General features: G+C 41.4%; 1 protein-coding gene across 17 annotated transcripts in view; it reads right to left on the bottom strand.

Annotated features, from left to right (window-relative positions):
* The window catches only part of MAST2 (microtubule associated serine/threonine kinase 2), a 225,880-nt gene that overhangs the window by 25,370 nt on the left and 181,593 nt on the right, over window positions 1-18,917 (bottom strand). For 11 of the 17 annotated variants that reach the window (XM_045477182.1, XM_045477188.1, XM_045477179.1 and 8 more), the window contains 4 exons: window positions 8,478-8,553; window positions 5,890-5,910; window positions 3,768-3,846; window positions 1,617-1,771 (listed from right to left, as the gene is read on the bottom strand). In XM_045477182.1, the coding sequence (XP_045333138.1) occupies window positions 1,617-1,771; window positions 3,768-3,846; window positions 5,890-5,910; window positions 8,478-8,553 (331 nt within the window). The remainder of the gene's footprint in view (window positions 1-1,616; window positions 1,772-3,767; window positions 3,847-5,889; window positions 5,911-8,477; window positions 8,554-18,917) is intronic. The other 6 variants (XM_045477189.1, XM_045477185.1, XM_045477186.1 and 3 more) reach the window with 1 other exon arrangement.

The raw sequence follows: 18,917 nt of genomic DNA, 5'->3' as shown, positions 1-18,917 counted from the left end.
GGTGTGGGGCCATGGTCTGCCTGCTGTATCAATATACATTACCAAGTATTTTAAGAGTAATACAGCAATGGGGCACTTGGGTGGCTCAGCTGGTTAAGCGTCCGACTTCAACTCAGGTCATGATCTCAGGGTTTGTGAGTTCGAGAACTGCAATGGGCTCTGTGCGTACAGCTCAGAGCCTGGAGCCTGCTTCAGACTCTGTGTCTCCCTCTCTCTCTGCCCCTCCCCTGCTCACACTCTGTCTCTCAAAAATAAATAAACGTTAAAAAAAAATTTTTTTAAGAGTAATATAGCAGGGATTTCCCTGAGATACTGTGGTCCCCTCAATCTCAAATGGCCTAAGATGTACCCTTTACCCTGTGGATTACGGAGAACACCAAGATCTGGGTGTTCCTCTGAGTGAGACAAAGAAAGGCACTGGGATCCACACTCCACAACCACTCATTTGTTTCTCATCCTCTACGCTACAGTCCAGTGATCATCTTCATCAGTATGAACTCAAACCAGTCTTTATGGTCTGGCTCGGCCCATTCCCCAATACTTATAGTAGCAACATTACCTGAGGCGATTCTTCCTGGGAGGCCATGCTCCTCTGGGTCCCCACCCTGAACATATTAACCAATTTATTATTTCCCAGGGGCTCTGGAAAGCTGAACTCAGTCATTAAAGTCATGCCCATTTTAATTTCCACCCTCTTCCTTAATCTGGAATTATGGTGCAATTTTATCAGCTAATGCCAAAGAAAAGAGTGAATTAGTCTAAGGATTCACAGACAAATCAGCTGCTACGGTTTGTTTGGTTTGATGAGCCCAGCTGAATCAGGGAAATGAGTTAGATTCAGATGGGCATTTAATTCTGCTTCTGAAATTGGCTTCTTCCCTAAGTCAGCCACAAGTGTCTTCAGCAGCAACTTTTGTAGCTGGCCTAGTTCATATACCCTGGGACGGTGGGTTCTGCAGCCAGGTAAATATCAGAACAGATCATACTATTACTCTCCTCTTACTGAATGGAGCTTAAAGTATATTTCTACTGCTAACTACTTTTTTTTAATGTTTACTATTTCTGAGAAAGGGAGAGACAGAGCACGAACGGGAGAGGGGCAGAGAATGAGGAGACACAGAATCTGAAACAGGCTCCAGGCTCTGAGCTGTCAGCACAGAGGCTGACACGGGGCTCAAATTCATGAACCACGAGATCATGACCTGAGCTGAAGTTGGATGCTTAACCGACTGAGTCACCCAGGCAGTCCTCTATTGCTAACTACTTTCAAAGGGAAAAAGAGAGGGACCACTCGACAGCATCATCAGATATGCTTGAGTGTCACTGGACTTAACTCATTTGAGCTGTGCCAACGTGCTGTGCCAGGGGTTGGCAAACTATGGCCCACAGACCAAATCTGGCCCACTGCCTGTTTTTGTAAATAAAGTTTACAGAATGTCTGTGGGTGCTTTCGCACTACAACAGTAGAGTTAACTAGTTGCCACAGGGACCGTATGGCCTACAAAGCCTAAATTATTTACTATCTTGCCCTTTATAGAACATCTGCCAATTCCTATGCCATGGAAACAGGCTGAGTTCCATTGGTCCTGGGGTAGCAGGCAGAGAGGACTCCTTACCTGAGGCTGCGAGAACGGGGCCGCATGGCTGGGGACTGCCGTCCCTCCTCATCTGGTACACTCTCTGTGCTGAAATGTTTCGTCAAAAAGTGCAGCTCATCAGCTGTAGGCTGGAAGGGCAACTGGTGAAGCTTTTCCTGTGAGGAACATGATGACTAAAGGGAAAAACATTAAAAAAACAGCATTATAGGCATGTCTAAGTGCAGTCCAGGAACAGAGAGAACTTCCCAGTCAATGTGAACCCAAAGGTAACCAAAATCAGGCCTTCTTTGCTTTGTTCCTTTTAGTCTCCACTGTGTAGGATTCCCCTCTCTACTCCTTCAGAGCCTTTAGTCCGGAGGAAGCCAAGATACTAGGAGCTGACCTGAAAACAATTAAGAATTCCAAACATGGCCCAATGACTGAGATTCCAGACAAGAGCCCACTGCCAACCATAACAGACCTTTGAGGGAGCGAGCCGTGCTACGACAGGAATCCCACCAGATGCAGCAACTGCTGTGACAGCCCTATGCAGCACCAGAATCAGTGAAGTCCCCCTTTTCTGACAAGGGAGCAGGCAGATCTAACACCATTGGCTCAGTTTTCGTTCACCAACTGATGAAGAATCTGGGGTTCAAATATCTAAATCCATTTAGAGTCAAAGCTGCAGCACCACACTGAGGAAATTGTTGCCACAAGTAAGCCTCAACACCAAGTGAAAAATCAGAACTTTTTTTGAGCTACCGGCATAGGCTTCTGTCATGGAATGCTATCACATGAAGCTGTAAATAGCTAGTGGGAGGTCTCCACAGGGCTCTGTCTTGGCCACATTTTTGGAAATAGTTTGGATAGAAATTGCAAAAAGTATCTTCACCCAACTGCCACTAAGATGAAGTAAAATTGTTTTTTTTGTTTTTTTTTTTTTTTAATTTTTTTTTCAACGTTTATTTATTTTTGGGACAGAGAGAGACAGAGCATGAACGGGGGAGGGGCAGAGAGAGAGGGAGACACAGAATCGGAAACAGGCTCCAGGCTCTGAGCCATCAGCCCAGAGCCTGACGCGGGGCTCGAACTCACGGACCGCGAGATCGTGACCTGGCTGAAGTCAGACGCCCAACCGACTGCGCCACCCAGGCGCCCCTAAAATTGGTTTTTTAAAGTATCCCAATAAAATAAGCTGCAGCCATGGGTTGAGTCTATTAAAATTTATTGAACAGGTATATGTCATATATATCTTTATCTTGCCTTAGGTTAAAAAATCATCATCTGAGTAAAGGGTTATAGGGAAAGGGATATTTACCAGGCAGAGATCTAAAGCTTAACTGCTGCTAAAAGACCAGTGAGATCTTTGGATTAATTTATGAGAAATATCTAGGTCAAGGGAGGAAATGATACTCCTTTTACCTGCTTGGTATTCATGAATGTCAAAACTGCCTAGGAAGACCTGAAGAATGGCGGAAGACATGGGGAATGGGTCATCCAGCCTGCTGCCCAATCCAGCCTGCAAAGCCTATAATACTTACTATTTGGCTCTTTACAGAAAAAGTTTGCCAACCTTGTCATCCTGGCTTCAATTAAAACTTGCTCAATGTGCAAGTTTTACCGTCAATTGTGCACAGCAGCAATTATGACATCTGTTGTGTTTTAAGCTAAACCTTCTCTAAAAGAAATATAACTAGAAGTTTGAGAGACAGGCTTAGCTTTTTTTGCTGATATATATCAAACTTCAATATAAAATATCATCCTTCCCTTCTTTTTGAAAGGAAAAGGTGAAAGAGGAGAAGGATGGTCCACCAGGCCTTTGGGACACGGGAGGGTCTATCTGCTCTTGGTTGCAGGTCTAGAAATAAGTTGGGGGAAGATTCTTGCTTAGGATCCCCCATGTCTGGCAAAGCAAAAGTCCATCCTCAAGCCCTCCTCTAACTCAACTAGGAAAAATTGATGCCCAGAGAGCATGCTGGTTAGTTCTTTCCAAAGGTGTTTAATGGATTTGGCTATAGCTGTTAAGGGCCACCACTGCCCCACTGAGCCTCATCCCAAACAACCTGAGTTTGGCTTTGGCGGGAAAACTGAGAATCACTTTGCAGCACACTTTAAGGACAGGCAGCAATAATCTGAAGGGAAGTATTTCCTTGGGGTGATGGAGGTAGAGCCACAGATTTGGCTACTTACTGAGACAGTAGAGCTAGGAGTGTTGGTTCCATAGCCTGAAGAGGGCAAAGAGGCCAAAGACCAGCGCCGTCCATCAGTCCTATGTAAGATTAAGAATATTAGGCAGTTTCCACAGGACCCCACCCTGAGCCCTGGACCTGCCTGTCTTTCCATCAGCATTTTTTGGGCAGCTGGTTCACTGGTAGGCTCTTCTCGGTCTCTACACAGTACTGCTCGGTCTAGTACATGCTTTCATGTCTCTCTCCCACATGGGGCCTATGGTTGTGTGTTTTCCACTGCAAAGACAAACATCTCTGACTAAAAAGAAGTCTGTGACTTTGAATAAGAACATCTGGTATATAATACTGCGGTTCTGAAATAAAAATCTTTATACTCTCAACCTATTTACTTTTAGAAAAGCAATGACAGAGGGCTCCAGCTAAAGGCATCACCCCAAGGAGAGAACTGCCACTGAAATGCAGCTATTCCTTTTTCTGAGGACTCCATGTGAAAGGCTCTTTGGTCTTCCCAGGCCACTGGGTTGATAAGGAAGAAGTAGATCACCATCTGTGTCTGAGTATGAATTAATCATTGGCAAACAGTCCAAGGTTACTTAAGATCCGTTAGGGCCTATAAAACCAGTCTTTGAGAATGTTTGTAAAGAGTGACAGTAACCTCATGAAAGAAGAGTGAGGTGGCACAACCTTGGCTGTGTATAAGATTTTGGAGTGGGCTTCCTGCTGCTCTTGAGAAGATGCACCTCAAAGCTCTCATCACAGAGAACCACTTATCTGCTTTGCTGTGGAGGAGAAAGAGCAAGCAGGTATCTGGTTTGAAGCTTTTATTACATGGACAAGTGATTCTTTCCTGGACTATGGGATGTGCTGTTCAACAAGTGTTTTTTCTTTTTTTTTTTTAATTTTTTTTTTTTAACGTTTATTTATTTTTGAGACAGAGAGAGACAGAGCATGAACGGGGGAGGGGCAGAGAGAGAGGGAGACACAGAATCGGAAGCAGGCTCCAGGCTCTGAGCCATCAGCCCAGAGCCCGACGCGGGGCTCGAACTCACGGACTGCGAGATCGTGACCTGGCTGAAGTCGGACGCTTAACCGACTGCGCCACCCAGGCGCCCCAACAAGTGTTTTTTCTTATGAAGCCTGGGGGGATAGCCCGGTCTGGGTGAAGATGGAGAAAATTTCTTTTCTGCTCCCACAGAACCTTAGAACATTAGCAGTGGAAGACGTTTAGAAGTTAAATACCCTCAATCTTTGAGAAAACACTAAGGTCCAGGAATTTGGGTGATTTAGTCCAGACTTCACAGTTAAGGGGAGTGGGGAGAAGCAGGGAGAGAAAGGAGAAAAAAGAGGACTCAATCTTGCCAGGTCTTTCCCTTTTGAAGCATTCCTCTCCACCCCCACCAATACTCAGCAGCTTTTCCTACTATATTCTGCAAGGGGACAGTCCAGGGTTCCATGCCACATGCACCTGATTCAAACTTCATGCCACCCAGGCAGCTAGTTCTGCTGGAACCTAGTCTCTGAGGCAAAGAAATGTCCAGGAGGCTGCCTAACATGATGTTCTCTCTGACCTCTTTGTTGGGTCCCAAGAGCTCTACACAAGAAAGCAAGTCAGTTCCAGGAAAACAGAGCTCACCAAAGACAGTATTAGTCTAATTCAGCTAGGAATTTCCCAAACCCTTGTCAAATAGACTTTTTCACAGATCGTTTTTCCTTCTCTAGATAGAAATGCAAACAAACTGCAGGGCAGCCATTTTCTGTAATCTGAAGAGCAAGGGCTACCACAGTCAGAAAGAAATGCCACTACAGGATGCCTCCATCTCCTCTGCCTGGTCATCTCATTCGGTGACTGAGGAAATTTGTGGGAATGAGGGTGACTTGTTCCTAGGCTCAGAAACTTGGAATTATTCAGCAATTCTTGCCCCTAAGTGTATGGGCTCTGAGCCTTGGTTCCAGCAGGGGGTTCCCTTAGGGCTTCTGTGCTGGATATGAAAGGCCAAATGTTCATACCCACAGTCAGAAAGACTCATCACAACCAGTTCTCACCAAGCACAACATCAAAAACCATATTGTCTGGCCATGCATAGCAGTTTCCCAGTCCCTCTCCCCATCAAGTCCACTATTACCTGTCTGCTCTGTGGCCATGGCTGTAGTGAAAAGACATATATTATAATGAGAATCATATGGAACCAGAGAGATTGATCTGTTTGACCCCTGGCACTGGGTCATGCTTGGCAGGGGCAAACTTTATGTTTAGGAATGTGTGGAAGTTTGAAGTGAAATTGTAGGATTGATAGACCTATCCTTAGCATTTCATCAAATCTGTGTTTTGTGTGATATTGCAAACCCATGTGGTCCTACAAGGCTCAAGTCAGACCTTAGCAACCTAGCAAAAACAATTTCTGAGTACCCTGTTTGCAGGGTTGAAGTCCCCTTCTCCACCCCTACCAAAACCTAGCTGCTTTTCCTACTATGTCCTATTATGGGGACAGCCCAGAGTTCCATGTTCCATGCACATGACTCAAACTTTATGCCACCCAGCACAAAACTATTTGGATCTCAGTGGTAATACCAGGCCCAGAAATCCCCTAGCTGATCCTACTCCTAAAGCCCAGATAATGAAGCAGAGTCAAGGGCACCAAAGGAACATGTTATTCCTTCTGCCTAAAATGGTCTACACCCATGTTCTCACTTTCAACATGCAGGCTCCTTCTTATCCTTCAGGTCTTACCTTGAAAGTCAGACCCCTTCAGAAAGGCCTTACATGACCACCCCGTATATATTCTTCAGCCCCATTCCCTTCCTATGCTTTCATGCAGCATCATGTTCTTTCCTCTCACGTTGCTTATCACAGTTTATAAATGTTTGCTTGTTCATTATTCTTCCCCATCACTCATTCAAACAATAAGAGCTGAGTGAGTACTTATTATACACCAGGAGACACAGCTTTCAACATATTAAGGCATCTCTATTAAAGATACTTTTATTCTGGTTGAGAAGAGATAGAAAACAAGCACATAAGAAAATATCAGGTATTGAAAAGTACTTGTTTGAAAATAAAACTAGATGATATGATGGAAAATGAGTGGGCTCCTTTATATTGCATGGTTAGTGAAGGCTTCCTTGATAAATTGACATTTAAGATGAGAAATGAAAGACAAAAAAGAGTTAACAAAGTGAAGATCTGAGAAAACAGCATTCCTTGCAAAGGGAACAACAGGTGCACAGACTCTATTAGGTCTACTAAGTTTCAAGAAAGTAGGCACTATGGTGTGGGTTTTTTTGTTTGTTTTTTTATGGTTATTTTGTTACCACTATATAACTAGTTACCCAGCATAGTGCCTGGGGATACTGGATGCTCAGTAAATATTTACTGAATGAACGAGATATGACTCAATACCACTTAAAGAGATTGGTCACAGATCTTGCTGTCTCAGCACAGATGTAATCTGAGGCTACAGTTCACACACAAGATAGGAAGTCTGGGGTAAGAAACACTTTCCAGCTGGACTAGGAAAACAAATGCATCAATCCAGCATATTACTATACTGGAAATGCTCCTAAATAGATGCCTGGGTAACTAATTTTAAGTTACACAAGGTAGGAGAGATCTGTCCATGGGACAAACTTAGATATTTGTTTTGAATAAGGCAACTGGATCAGGAGGAGCACCCAAGTCAGCTATCCAATTTTTCTCAACCTATCCATGTCCTTTTCAGCTATAGAGAATCATGGAGAGGAAAGGGGTGGATTTCTTCTGGGTCCTCATTTGAATGGTGAGTTAATGCTGTTTCGAAGAATGTGCTCTTTTTCTATTATCTCTTTTTAAAAAGGAGTCTAAGTATAGAAACTGCTCTGGCCTCAAGCTGCAAATAACATTCTGTGTCCACTAAAGGTTCCAAATCTGGAGCCATGATTTTTCTGGAGGACTTAATGCCAAATGCTGATTCTAACCAAAAATACTTTTAAAAATAAAAAATAAAACCAGAGAACATGAACTCTGCCAAGAAAGAATTGAAAAATTTTTGAAAAGTAAGGCTTTTTCCATTTTATATGGAGCCATGGTATGTAGTTTGGATGAACTCATCTCAATCAGCTCAGTACTTCTCAAGAGGCCCTGACAATGGGCTGGGCTGTCAGGATTGCTATCACTTCCAGGAATAAGTTTGTATCACTTTCAGAGGGTGAAATGCCAGGAGGAATATAAGCATGGCCTTTTAATGCAACAAATCTTTCTAAATTCATGAGAGGGTAAGTGAAGACTCTGTAATCTCTTTATCCCCCAGGAAAGATCCTTTCAGCTCCTCAGAATTAGCTGAGTAAGAGGAGTAAGAGTAAAACCTTGGGTCCCTCTGAGAGGAGAGGCCATTTTCTCAATGATCACACTAGGATAGCTCTCAGTCAAGAGTATAATGTTTTGGAACATATCCTCAGGAAACCAGAGACTTGTGTTCAGGATTGTAAAAATAAATCCACACTTCTTATATCTACTTGTCCATTCAAACTAAATGCAGATACTAGGGCTTTTTAGAAAGCAAAACGTGAACAAGATGATTATGACGTGGGTGAGGAAAGCAGGGAAGGAATTTTGATGGCTGACTGCCCAGGTAACACACTTGAAGGGCAGTACCTCAAAGGAAGAAGTCAACATTTAACTGACATTCATGCAAATGCCACACATGTTTGTCACGGAGGAGGTTTTCTATCAACTTACCTACGGGCAGGAACAAAAGAAAAGTGAGCAGGTGCATTTGGAGAGAAATTCCGGGGACTATCCAAAGGACTGTTACCTGTGGGTGGGAAAAGGAAAGAAAGCCTCTATAAGGTCTGTTTCTGAGGACTGTGACAACCTTTAGGGAAGAAATCTCCCCCTAGTATCGGCAATTAGCACTCATGTAGTTATGTTTTCAGGCTTACCATTAGTTTAATGATTCTCTCTTTGTAAAAGTCTGGTAGTCCAGAGGTTTCTTCCTTGTTCCCAAGTTGCCTGTAACCATCTATGTCTCTCAGGCATCCATTCTAGTTCCAGCGGCAACTTGTCAATTTCCTGCCCTCCTAGGAACACCTCAGGCTCCAATCTGCTTAGTCAAGTTACCCCAACTTTCCAAAGGCTTAAAGAACTCATTTGGTGCAGATGGCATGGCCAAATGCTCAAACATTTCTCAAAGGGCAACAGGACTCCTGGTCTAAAAGTCTCTTGCACATATATCTCCGCACACTGCATCCAAGGCTAACCCAGAAAAATGCATGCTTAAGAGAAACTTAAGTTCTTTGGTGAGGACTTAGGATAGCAACATTCCTTAAAAAAGACCATACACAAGGGCCAAGTCTGTAAAGCATGCCCAACTTCCTCACAGTATAGGAATTAACTCCATTTTCCCTTATTAGTTTTCACATGTCCCCTGTAACTTGCTAACCTACAGACAGAAGGTTTGAACAAAACTATGGTTACCTTTGCACTAGTTACAACAGTTCTTGGACCTAAGACTGCCATACTTCTCTGGTCTAACTCGCACCTGGGGGGTTGTATTCAGAAGCTCCAAGATGGCAGAAGCTGTCAATGTGTCTCTATACAAAGGGCCATGTCAAACCAAGTACCATACTCCATTATGTGCTGACTACTCTGCCAATCTCTGTCTGCCTCCCACTTCTGTACTCACTTCCCCACACAGCACCTCTGAGACGATTATGTAAAGCCACTCTCAGGACACCTGGCTGGCTTAGTAAGTGGAGCAATGTGACTCTTGATCTCAGGGTTGTGGATTTGGGCCCCACATTGGGTGTAGAGATTACTTAAAATATTTAGATGGCACAAAAACAGACACTCAGATCAATGGAACAGAATAGAGCACCCAGAAATGGACCCACAAATGTATGGCCAACTAATCTTTGACAAAGCGGGGAAGAATATCCAATGGAATAAAGACAGTCTCTTCAGCACGTGGTGCTGGGAAAACCGGACAGCAACATGCAGAAAAATGAATCTGGACCACTTTCTTACACCATACACAAAAATAAACTCAAAATGGATGAAAGACCTAATTTTAAGACAGGAAGCCATCAGAATCCTCAAGGAGAAAGGCAAAAACCTCTTTGATCTTGGCCGCAGCAACTTCTTACTCAACACATCTCCAGAGGCAAGGGAAACAAAAGTAAAAATGAACGACTGGGGCCTCCTCAAAATAAAAAGCTTCTGCACAATGAAGGAAACACTCAGGAAAACTAAAAGGCAACCAACAGAATGGGAGAAGATATTTGCAAACAACATATCAAATAAAGGGTTAGTATCCAAAATCTATAAAGAACTTATCAAACTCAACACCCAAAAACAAATAATCCAGTGAAGAAATGGGCAAAAGACATGAATAGACACTTCTCCAAAGAAGACATGTGATGGCCAACCGACCCATGAAAAAATGCTCAACATCACTCATCATCAGGGAAATACAAATCAAAACCACAACGAGATACCACCTCACACCTGTCAGAATGGCTAACATTAACAACTCAGGCAACAACAGATGTTGGTGAGGATATGGATAGAGAGGATCTCTTTTGCACTGCTGGTGGGAATGCAAACTGGTGCAGCCACTCTGGAAAACAGTATGGAGGTTCCTCAAAAAATTAAAAATGGAACTGCCCTACAACCTGAAAGGGCGCGCCCACGCCGGCCGACTCCATCTTGTTCTGTGTCCTTCACCTTGACCACACCTCCTCCCCTTGAGTAACCGCCCCCCCCCCCCAACAGGACTCGGACCCTTCCCCAGCCAATCGGCTGAGGCCACAGCCATTACCTCGCCAACTGCCCCTAGGCCCCAATAAAACCTTTGTCCTTTTGAAACTCGCTCTCTCTCCCCAGTATCTCACCGCTGCCTCGGTGCAGGTAGGGGATTGAGCTCGAGCTAGCTCGAATAAAGGCTCTTTTGCTTTTACATCAGACTCGGCTCCCTAGTGGTCTTTGGGGATCACGAATTCTGGGCATAACAAACCCAGCAATTGCACTACTAGGTATTTATCCAAGGGATACAGGTATGCTGTTTCAAAGGGGGACATGCACCCCCATGTTTATAGCAGCACTGTCAACAATAGCCAAAGTATGTTAAAAGCCCAAATGTCCATCGGTGGATGAATGGATAAAGAAGATGTGATGTATATATACAACGGAGTATTACTTGGCAATCAAAAAAAAAAAAAATGAAATCTTGCCATTTGCAACTACATGGATGGAACTGGAGGGTATTATGCTAAGTGAAATTAGTCAGAGAAAGACAAAAATCATATGACTTCACTCATAAGAGGATTTTAAGACACAGAACAGATGAATACAAGGGAAAGGAAGCAAAAACATAAAAACAGGGATGGGGACAAAACATAAGAGACTCTTAAATATGGAGAACAAAGGGTTACTGTAGGGGTTGTAGGAGGAGGGATGGGCTAAATGGGTAAGGGGCATTAAGGAATCTACCCCTGAAATCACTGTTGCACTATATGCTAACTAAATTGGATGTAAATTAAAAAATAAATAAAATAAAAAAAATCTAGAAAACAATTATAAAGTAAATAAAGGCACTCTCTATGGGAAAACTAATTAGAAAGAGGCATTTTCATGGGATTCCCATGCTCTGTGTCTAGGACTATCTCTTATGATCTATTCCTATCTCCTGGCTACCATGGGCTACCAGGATGTGAGAGAAATGATCTGCAGTAGTTGCTTCCTTAGCCAGGACTTAATAAGTGTCAGGCCTCCTCAGAATTATTGAAGCCTTTTTTAAAAACAAAAAAAACAAAAAACAAAAAACAAATCTCTGCTCTTTTAAAAGAGTGTCATCTCAAAAATTAACACCTTCAGTTTGATCCTTGAATGTAAAGCTAGATGCCCTTTGTTTGTTCCCCAAACTACTCAACTAAAGCCTCAAGAAATTCCTGAATATGGGTATCCTACAAACAATGACTGCCCTTCCAAGGAATACCTGTGGTGCTAGTTACACAGTAGGACAGAAAGAATCTTCCAGGTGCTAACAGTATTGTTAGGGATTCAAAAAACACACACATGTCAAAAATAACTAACACTAAGAGGAAAATAAATCCTGCAAATCCTCATCATCAACCACCATCATTATCAGAGTACGACTAAGCTATGAGACAACTTCAAGCAGCCTACTAATCCTCAAAGAAGAGAGTGAAGGATACAGAAAACACAGTTGAAAAAATAATGGCTAAAATTTTCCTAAATTTGATGAAAAAAAAATTGCACAAACATATACAAATGTGAAATCCAAGGATTTCCAAGAACTCTAAGCATGAGAAAGAGGAAGAAAACTATACCAAAGCACATTATAATCAAATTGCTCAAAACTCATGATAAAAAGAAAATCTTAAAAACAGTTGGGTAGTGGGTGGTAAAGACGTGTTATATAGAAAGGAATAAAAAAAGATAAGGATTATAGCATATTTCTTACTAAAATCAATGTAGGAATACAATGGAGCAATATCTTTGAATCATGGAAGGAAAAACAAACCCTAGGAACCTAGAATTCTATGCCTAGCTATCGTGTAATAAAGAATTTGGTGGCTTTTGTCCCCAGTTCCTGGGAGTGAGCCTTTAAACCCTTGGAATTTCCCAAATGATAGGAGTGTCTTTGTTATTCATGGTGGGGCCTGATAGTTTATGCAAATGAAATGACTCAGGATGGTGGCTGGCCAAACCGGAAAGACCAACCATGTGGTTAGAGGTTAAGCCATTTGTTATCAATTTGACTTCCAAGGAATGGAGGGGGAGCTAGAGACTGAGTTCAATCACATATTCAATGAGTCCATCAATCATACCTACATAATGAAACCCCAATAAACACTCTGGACACCAAAATTTGGTAAGTTTCCTGGCTAATACTCTGCATATTGTTACATATCAATGTGCTGGGAGGGTGATGGATCCAGACTTCATAGGGAGAAGGCACTGAAAGCTTCACATGTGGGACCATCCCAGACCTCATTTTATGAATCTCTTGTGTGATGGTTCTGATTTATATCCTTTTTTTCCCCCTACCAATAACACTCTATTTGTAAGTACAGTCCTTTCCTGAGTTCTGTGAGTTGTTCTACTGAATGGCAAGAGGTACTGGGAACCTATGAATTTATATCTGGTTGGTCAGAATTATGGGTGGCCTGGGAACTCCAAGCCTGCAGCTGGGTGTCTAAAGTAATGTCAATTTTGTGGAGGACTATGTCCACAACCTGTAAAATCTGGCTTAATTCTGGGTAGTTAAGAGTCATTGTAACAGTGAAAATATTTTTTTTTTTTTAATTTTTTTTTTTCAACGTTTATTTATTTTTGGGACAGAGAGAGACAGAGCATGAATGGGGGAGGTGCAGAGAGAGAGGGAGACACAGAATCCGAAACAGGCTCCAGGCTCCGAGCCATCAGCCCAGAGCCCGACGCGGGGCTCGAACTCACGGACCGTGAGATCGTGACCCGGCTGAAGTCGGACGTTTAACCGACTGCGCCACCCAGGCGCCCCTGAAAATATTTTTTAAAAACAAGGTGAAATAAATATCTTCTCAGATAAAAAAAAATTCCTTAACAACAGACTGCACTACAAGTTTAAAAAAATGTTTTTAAGTCCTTTAGGAACAAATAAAATGATACCAGATGGAAATATGGATCTATACAAAAGGATGAAGAGTGCTAAAAAGTTTACATGGGAATACATGTAAGATTTGTTTTATTATTTAAATCTCTTTAAAAAGTAATAAATGTTTAAACAAAAATAATAAGGTGGTGTGCGATTTTTAACATACTAGAATAACAAGTTTGAAAACAACATAAAAGTTGAAAGAGGGAAAACGGAATAGTATTCTTATACTATATGTGAAGTGGTATAATAGAATGGTAAGATATATACTATACACACTAATGCAACCACTAAGTAACAGAGTTATAGCTCATAAACCAATAAAGGATAAGTGGCATAAAAACCATCCAACCCCAAATAAAGCAAAAAAAGCAAAAGAAGAAAAACCAGATGGGACAATAGAAAACAAAGAGGAAGATGACAGATTTAAACCAAACCATATCAACAACAATAGTAAATGTAAATAGTCTAAAATCCCCAATTAAAAGGCAGAGATTGTCAGATTGGATTAAAAGAAAGACTCTATTAAGGAAACTGAATCCATATTAATAACCTTTGAAAGAAGAAAACATCAATCTCGGATATCTTACTGATAAATTCTACCAAACAGTTAAGGAAATCTTTCTCAATTGACTGAGCCACCCAGGCACCCCCATTCTTTTTTTTTTTTTTTAAAGTTTATTTATTTTGAGAGAGAGAGAGAGAGAGAGAGAGAGAGTGTTAGGATGTCCTTAGAACCACAGTAGAGGTTCCAAGTAGAGGACGGCCATCTTGCCAGCGCAACCCAACTAAAAGCCCCTAGTAGCGTGCGAGAACGAACTGGAGGTCAACCAATCACCGAGCGACAGCACGACCTGATGAGAAAAAGGCCCACCCCGACTTAAACCTCGAACCACAGCAGCTTAAAAACCCCACCCCACCACACCTGGGCGCGACTTCCCTGACTCCTCTCTCTCTCTCTCTCCCTGAGTCACGGAACCTCGCGTGAGACCTTAGTTCCCAAATAAAGCCTTTGCTAAAATTTTTTAGCCTCTGACTCCTATCTTTACCCTGCTTTACGCCTGACCCTAACAGAGAGCATACGCACACAAGTGGGGGAGAGGTAGAGAGAAAGGGAGACAGAGAATCCCAAGTAGGCTCTGAGCCACCAGCACAGAGCCCTACACAGGGCTCGAATCCAGTGTGAGATCATGGCCTGAGCTGAGATCAAGAGTCAGATGCTTAACTGACTGAGCCACCCAGGCGCCCCTATATGCATACATTCCTAATGAAACTTCAGAAAATCAAATCCAACAATTATGAAAAGGGTAATACGTTATGACCAAGTATATTTATTCCAGGAATACAAGTTAGTTAAAATAAGGAAAAATCAATCAACATAACCCACCATTATAATAGGCTGACAAAAACTATATGATCATCCCAATAGACACAGAAAAAGCACTTGATAAAAATCCAACAACCATTTTTTTAACATTTATGTATATATGTATATATGCATAACCAGTGAGATCAGAAAGGAAATAAAATAATATTTATTCATAGACAACATGATTGTCTAGAAAATCTGACAGAATCTATAATAAAATTACTGATATGAATTTAGCAAGGCTACAGGATACAAGGACAATATACAAAAATCTATTATATTTCTATTTGCTAGCTATAGCTAGCTATTTTTTTTTTTTTTTTAAACGTTTATTTATTTTTGGGACAGAGAGAGACAGAGCATGAACGGGGGAGGGGCAGAGAGAGAGGGAGACACAGAATCGGAAACAGGCTCCAGGCTCTGAGCCATCAGCCCAGAGCCCGACGCGGGGCTCGAACTCACGGACCGCGAGATCGTGACCTGGCTGAAGTCGGACGCTTAACCGACTGCGCCACCCAGGCGCCCCGTATAGCTAGCTATTTTTATAGCTATACTTTATGTAATCACAAAGTGAAAATAAAAACACTAGCATTTATTGCATAAAAACATGAATACTTAGGGATAAATGTGTCAAAAGGTGTATAAGAGCTATATAAAACACCGTTAAGAGAAAGGCATTAAGAGGTACAAACTTCCAATTATAAATAAGTTATGGAGATGAAAAGTATAGCATAGGGAATATCATCAATACTATAATAACACTGTTTGGTGACAGATGGTGGCTTCAGTTATGGTGAGCATTAATGTACAGAATTGTTGAGTCACTATGTTTTAAACCTGAAACTAATAAAACATTAATGCAACTATACTTCAATAATAAATTTTAAAAATAAATTTAAAATATTTTTTTAAATGGTAAGAGAAATTAATAATGGCCTACATAAATGGAGAAATATACCATGTGTAAAAACATTCAATATTGTTAAAAAGTCACTTCTCTTCCCTAATTGATCTACAGGTTCAGAACAACCCAATCAAAACCCCAGCTGCCTTTTTTTTTTTAATAGACTATTTTTTAGAGCCATTTTAGGTTCATAGTAAAATTGAGCAAAGGCACAATTTGCTATGCAAAGGCACACATTTTCCTAATGCCCCCTGCCCTCACTCATGCACCACCTTTTTCTATCAACTACCTTTTGGGTAAGCTGATTTTAAAATTCATAATGGAGGGGTACCTGGGTTGCTCATTTGGTTGAGAGGCCGACTCTTGATTTCGGTCCAATCATGATCCCAGGGTCGTGGGATCAAGCCCTGCATCAGGCTCTGTGCTGAGCATGGAACCTGCTTACGATTCCTCTCTCTTTCTCTCTCTCTCTCTTTCTCTCTCTCTGCCCCTCCCCCAATGTGTACACATGCTCCCTCTCTCAAAAATAAATTAAAATAAATTAAAAATAAAATTCATATGAAGGGGCGCCTGGGTGGCTCAGTCAGTTGAGTGGCAGGTCAGCTCAGGTCAGGATCTCGCAGTTTGTGAGTTCGAGCCCCGCTTCGGGCTCTGTGCTGCCAGCTCAGAGCCTGGAACCTGCTTCCAATTCTGTGTCTCCCTCTCTCTCTGCCCCTCCCCTACTCATGCTCTGTAACTCTCTCTCAATAATAAATATACGTTAAAAAACAATTTTTTTTAATAAAATTCATATGGAAATGCAAAGGACAAGTGGACAAAAAAACACACTGTATGATTCCATTTAGATAAAATTCTACAAAAGTCAAATTAATCTATAAGTGTTGAAAGCACACCAGTGGGTGCCTGGAGATGGGAAGAATTATAAAAGGACAGGAGGAAACTTTTGGACAATAATGGATATTTTCACTATTTTGATTGTGGTGATGGTTTCATAGGAATATATATATATCAAAATTTATCAAAAGGTATTCAAATAGGAAAGGAAGAAGCCAAACTTTCACTCTTTGCAGGTGACAGGATACTCTACGTGGAAAACCCAAAAGACTCCACCAAAAAACTGCCAGAACTGATACATGAATTCAGCAGTCTCAGGATACAAAATCAATGTACAGAAATCTGTGGCCTTCCTATAGACCAAAAATAAAGCAGCAGAAAGAGAAATCAAAGAATTGATCCCATTTACAATTGCACCAAAACCCATAAAATACCTAGGAACAAACTTAAAGAGGTGAAAGATCTATATGCTGAAAACTATAGAAAGTTTATGAAAGAAATTGAAGAAGGCACAAAGAAATGGCAAAACATTCCATGTTCATGGATTGGAAGAAGAAATACTGTTAAAATGTTGATACTATCCAAAGAAATCTATATATCCAATGCAATCCCTATAAAAATAACACCAGCATTCTTCACAGAGCTAGAACAAACAATCCTAAAATTTGTATGGAACCAGAAAAGACCCTGAATAGCCAAAGTAATGTTAAAAAAGAAAACCAAAGCTGGAAGCATCATAATTCCAGACTTCAAGCTGTATTAAAAAGCTGTAATCAGGGGCGCCTGGGTGGCTCAGTCGGTTGAGTGTCTGACTTCAGCTCAGGTCATGATCTCGTGGTCTGTGAGTTCAAGCCCCGCGTCAGGCTCTGTGCTGACAGCTCAGAGCCTGGAGCCTGTTTCAGATTCTGTGTTTCCCTCTCTCTCTGCACCTCCCCCGCTCATGCTCTGTCTCTGTCAAAAATAAATAAACATTAAAAAAAAAAAAAAAAGCTGTAATCATTGGGGCACATGGGTGGCTTAGTCAGTTAAGCGTCCAACTTCAGCTCAAGTCATGATCTCGCGGTTCATGAGTTCAAGCCCCATGTCGGGCTCTGTGCTGACAGCTAGCTAAGAGCCTGGAGCCTGCTTTGGATGCTGTGTCTCCCTCTCTCTCTGCCCCTGCCCCACTCACACTCTCTCTCAAAAAAAAAAAATTTTTTTTTAATTAAAAAAAAAAAAAAAAAAAGCTGTAATCATCAAGACAGTATGGCACCCGGCACAAAAACATACACCCAGATCAATGGAACAGAATAGAGAACCCAGAAATGGACCCACAAACATATGGCCAACTAATCTTTGACAAAACAGGAAAGAATATCCAATGGAAAAAAGGACAGTCTCTTCAACAAATGGTATTGGGAAAACTGGACAGCAACATGTAGAAGGATGAACCTTGACCACTTTCTTATACCATACACAAAAATAAACTCAAAACAGATGAAAGACCTAAACATAAGACAGGAAACCATCAAAATTCTAGAGGAGAAAACAGGCAACAACCTCTTTGACCTTGGCCACAGCAACTTCTTACTAGACATGTTTCTAGAAGCAAGGGAAACAAAAGTAAAAATTAACTACTGGGACCTCATCGAGAGAAAAACCTTCTGTGCAGTGAAGGAAACAATGAGCAAAACTAAAAGGCAACCTACAGAATGGGAAAAGATACTTGCAAATGACATAACAGATAAAGGGTTAGTATTCAAAATATATAAAGAACATATCAAACTCAACACCCAAAAAACAAACCAGTGAAGAAATGGGCAGAAGACATGAATAGACACTTTTCCAAAGAAGACTTCCAGATCGCTAACAGACACATGAAAAGACACTCAACATTACTCATAATAAGGGAAATACAAATTAAAACCACAATGAGATACCACCTTGCACCTATCAGAATGGCTAAAATTAACAACTCAGGAAACAACAGATGCAGGCGAGGATGCAGAGAAAGAGGAAAAATGCAAACTGGTGCAGCTACTCTGGAAAACAGTATTAAAAAAATTAAATTAAAAAATTTAAAATAGAACTCCCTACGACCCAGTAATTGCATTACTAGGTATTTATCCAAAGGGTACAAAAATGCTGATTCAAAGGGACACATGCACCTGAATGTTTACAGCAACACTATTGACAATAGCCAAATTATGGAAAGAGCCCAAATGATGTCCGTCCATCAACTGATGAATGGATAAAGAAGATGTGTGTGTACACACACACACACACACACACACACACACACACAGGAATATTACTCAGCAATCAAAAAGAATGAAATCTTGCCATCTGCAACAACGTAGATGGAACTAGAGTGTATTATCCTATGCAAAATAAATCAGAGAAAGATAAGTATCATATAATTTCACTCACTTGTGG

Source organism: Leopardus geoffroyi, chromosome C1 (assembly GCF_018350155.1).
Source record: "Leopardus geoffroyi isolate Oge1 chromosome C1, O.geoffroyi_Oge1_pat1.0, whole genome shotgun sequence".
In the NCBI taxonomy this organism is placed as follows: Eukaryota; Metazoa; Chordata; class Mammalia; order Carnivora; family Felidae; genus Leopardus; species Leopardus geoffroyi.
The sequence above is the reverse complement of the archived record's forward strand: the minus strand, read 5'-3'. Positions and strand labels throughout refer to the sequence as shown.